This window comes from Pygoscelis adeliae, unplaced genomic scaffold (assembly GCF_000699105.1).
Source record: "Pygoscelis adeliae isolate BGI_AS28 unplaced genomic scaffold, ASM69910v1 Scaffold78, whole genome shotgun sequence".
NCBI classification, from domain to species: Eukaryota; Metazoa; Chordata; class Aves; order Sphenisciformes; family Spheniscidae; genus Pygoscelis; species Pygoscelis adeliae.
Genome location: NW_008825409.1, coordinates 4,397,615 through 4,399,671, shown reverse-complemented (window position 1 = coordinate 4,399,671; position 2,057 = coordinate 4,397,615). Strand labels below are relative to the sequence as shown.

Sequence of the window (2,057 nt, the reverse complement as noted above, 5' to 3'; positions counted from 1 at the left end):
CCCCACTCACACGCACTGACCAGGAGGGGAGGGAACGAACGAACAAACAAAAAAACCCAAACAAACTTACAAGCCCCCAATACACAAAATGCACGGTCTTTTTGTCAGTTTAACCTGGTGACTAGCAATCGCTGACTGCTGGGAGCGGGGGGCAGAAAAAGGGACACCGTGAAATATAAAGCTAGTAGCTTTGCTAAGTATCTGTTGCCAAGCACAAATGTAGGGGGAAAAAGAAGTAACACTGGTTGAGTGTTAAATTATCCCACCAATTCCAGGTTAGCTAGGAAGACTGGATAAAGAGAGAGGAAGAGGGGAGGAGACAACGAGCAATATTTCCTTCGCATCATAATATGCTCCAGTCAATCTGTAACAATGCATAACAAAAAGCAACATTGCAGGGTCTTTCCAATTTTCCTCTTCTTGAAACACGGGTTTTATTTATTACAGTTTGTCTGTAGTCCCCCTCACTTGACTATCATGTTTCATTATGTTGCAGAATTTTAAAGTGAGTTGTAGGAAAGGGTGAGAAGGAAGTAAAGACTGAGACTTAAAGAAGTACTGGTGCCCTGGACTGTGTCCATCAGGATTAGTTTTTAAATCTAGCAGTGGGACACTGAGATGGGCAGATCCTGTTTGTTAAAGGACTGGGATACAAAGGTGAAGGTTAGTTCTAGAAAGTGTCTGCCAGGACTGAGAAACAGAAGATGTATTGCTGCTTGGTCCGATTATGCAAGCAGAGGTTCTCAGGAAGAGTAACTAACTCAGGTAAAGCCTTTGAAATGGGCATTTTGATGAGTGGTTGTAACCCGCACCTCAGAAGAGTGCCTCTTCCAAGAGCCACTCCAGCCGGCTGTGGAAGGTTTAACAATTCACACGTCTCCAGCTCAGCCCTACGAAATACAATAAATCAGTCTGGGGTTTTTTTCCTCTTCTAAAGTGGTCTTACACAAAAGCTCTCGGTGAGTCTGGTGAAATACTGCATTCTGCCCGAGGGTATTTGGACCTAATTACATGAAACTTTACTAGCCCGTGGGAGCAAGCAGGGGGGTCTATAGCATTTCCCATGAGCAGGGCTTAGAGTGTAAAGGAGGTGGCTATGTGCATAAGGGAGGAAAGGCATACTTGGGTGTGAGAGAGACCGGGGAGGTAACGTGTGGAAAACTGGAAAATCAGAAAAGAGGGGGAATGAGGAAAAGAAAACAGATAAATTAATTTAAAAGCAAAAAAAAGACAGAGACAGAAGGAAAAAGGCAACACAAAAAGCAGAGAATAAACAATGAGTAGGTAACAGGAGATCCCAACCCATTACGCATTTGTTTTGCAGCAAAATTCACTGAGTTTCCCCGAAATGTCACGGCCACTGAAGGGCAGAATGTGGAGATGTCTTGTGCTTTCCAAAGTGGCTCCGCTTCGGTGTACCTTGAAATCCAGTGGTGGTTTCTGCGGGCGGCTGAGGACCAAGAGGCTGGAGCAGAGGTGACAGGCACTCAGGTACTGATCCTCTGCCATGGGGTCCCCAAACCATCCGGGAATGCCACAGGAGGGGGGTGAAGAGGAAGGGAGAGAGGGAAGGAGAGGAAGGCGGGGGGAAGAGGGAGGGAGCAGAGGGAGGTTCTGGATCTCCCCAGGGACTTAATTTTGACCATGAAATAACAGTGCAGGAACCTGCAGAGAAAAATGACCCCCTCAAGGGATGGTGCCTTTGGTGCCTGTCACTCTCAGAATGCGGCTAGGGACGTTCACAAAACCACACAGATTTCCAAAGTCTAAATTTTTTTCTTTTTTTTCTTTCTCTCTCTCACTTTGCCTTTGGAAAGCAGCTGTTCAGAGACTGCTCCTTGTGGGAATTTTTTATTTCCCAAACGGCAAGATCCTACACGTGCCCTCCAATTTACAGCTGGTGCAGTCGAGTTGACAGCCCTAACTCTGCGTGCAGTTGCCACAGGAGGGCACACACTTGGGAGGGAGCAGAGCGGAACCAATGCCCCAAAGAAGCCCCCCCAAAAAATCATACAACAGGGCAATCTCAGCCTTCAGAGCAGGACAGAGGGGGCCAC

The 2,057-nt window shown here is 47.0% G+C and overlaps 1 protein-coding gene across 2 annotated transcripts in view; it reads left to right on the top strand.

Annotated features, from left to right (window-relative positions):
• The window catches only part of VSTM2A (V-set and transmembrane domain containing 2A), a 26,528-nt gene that overhangs the window by 1,659 nt on the left and 22,812 nt on the right, over positions 1-2,057 (top strand). For both annotated transcript variants that reach the window (XM_009330447.1, XM_009330448.1), the window contains exon 2: positions 1,325-1,531. In XM_009330447.1, the coding sequence (XP_009328722.1) occupies positions 1,325-1,531 (207 nt within the window). The remainder of the gene's footprint in view (positions 1-1,324; positions 1,532-2,057) is intronic.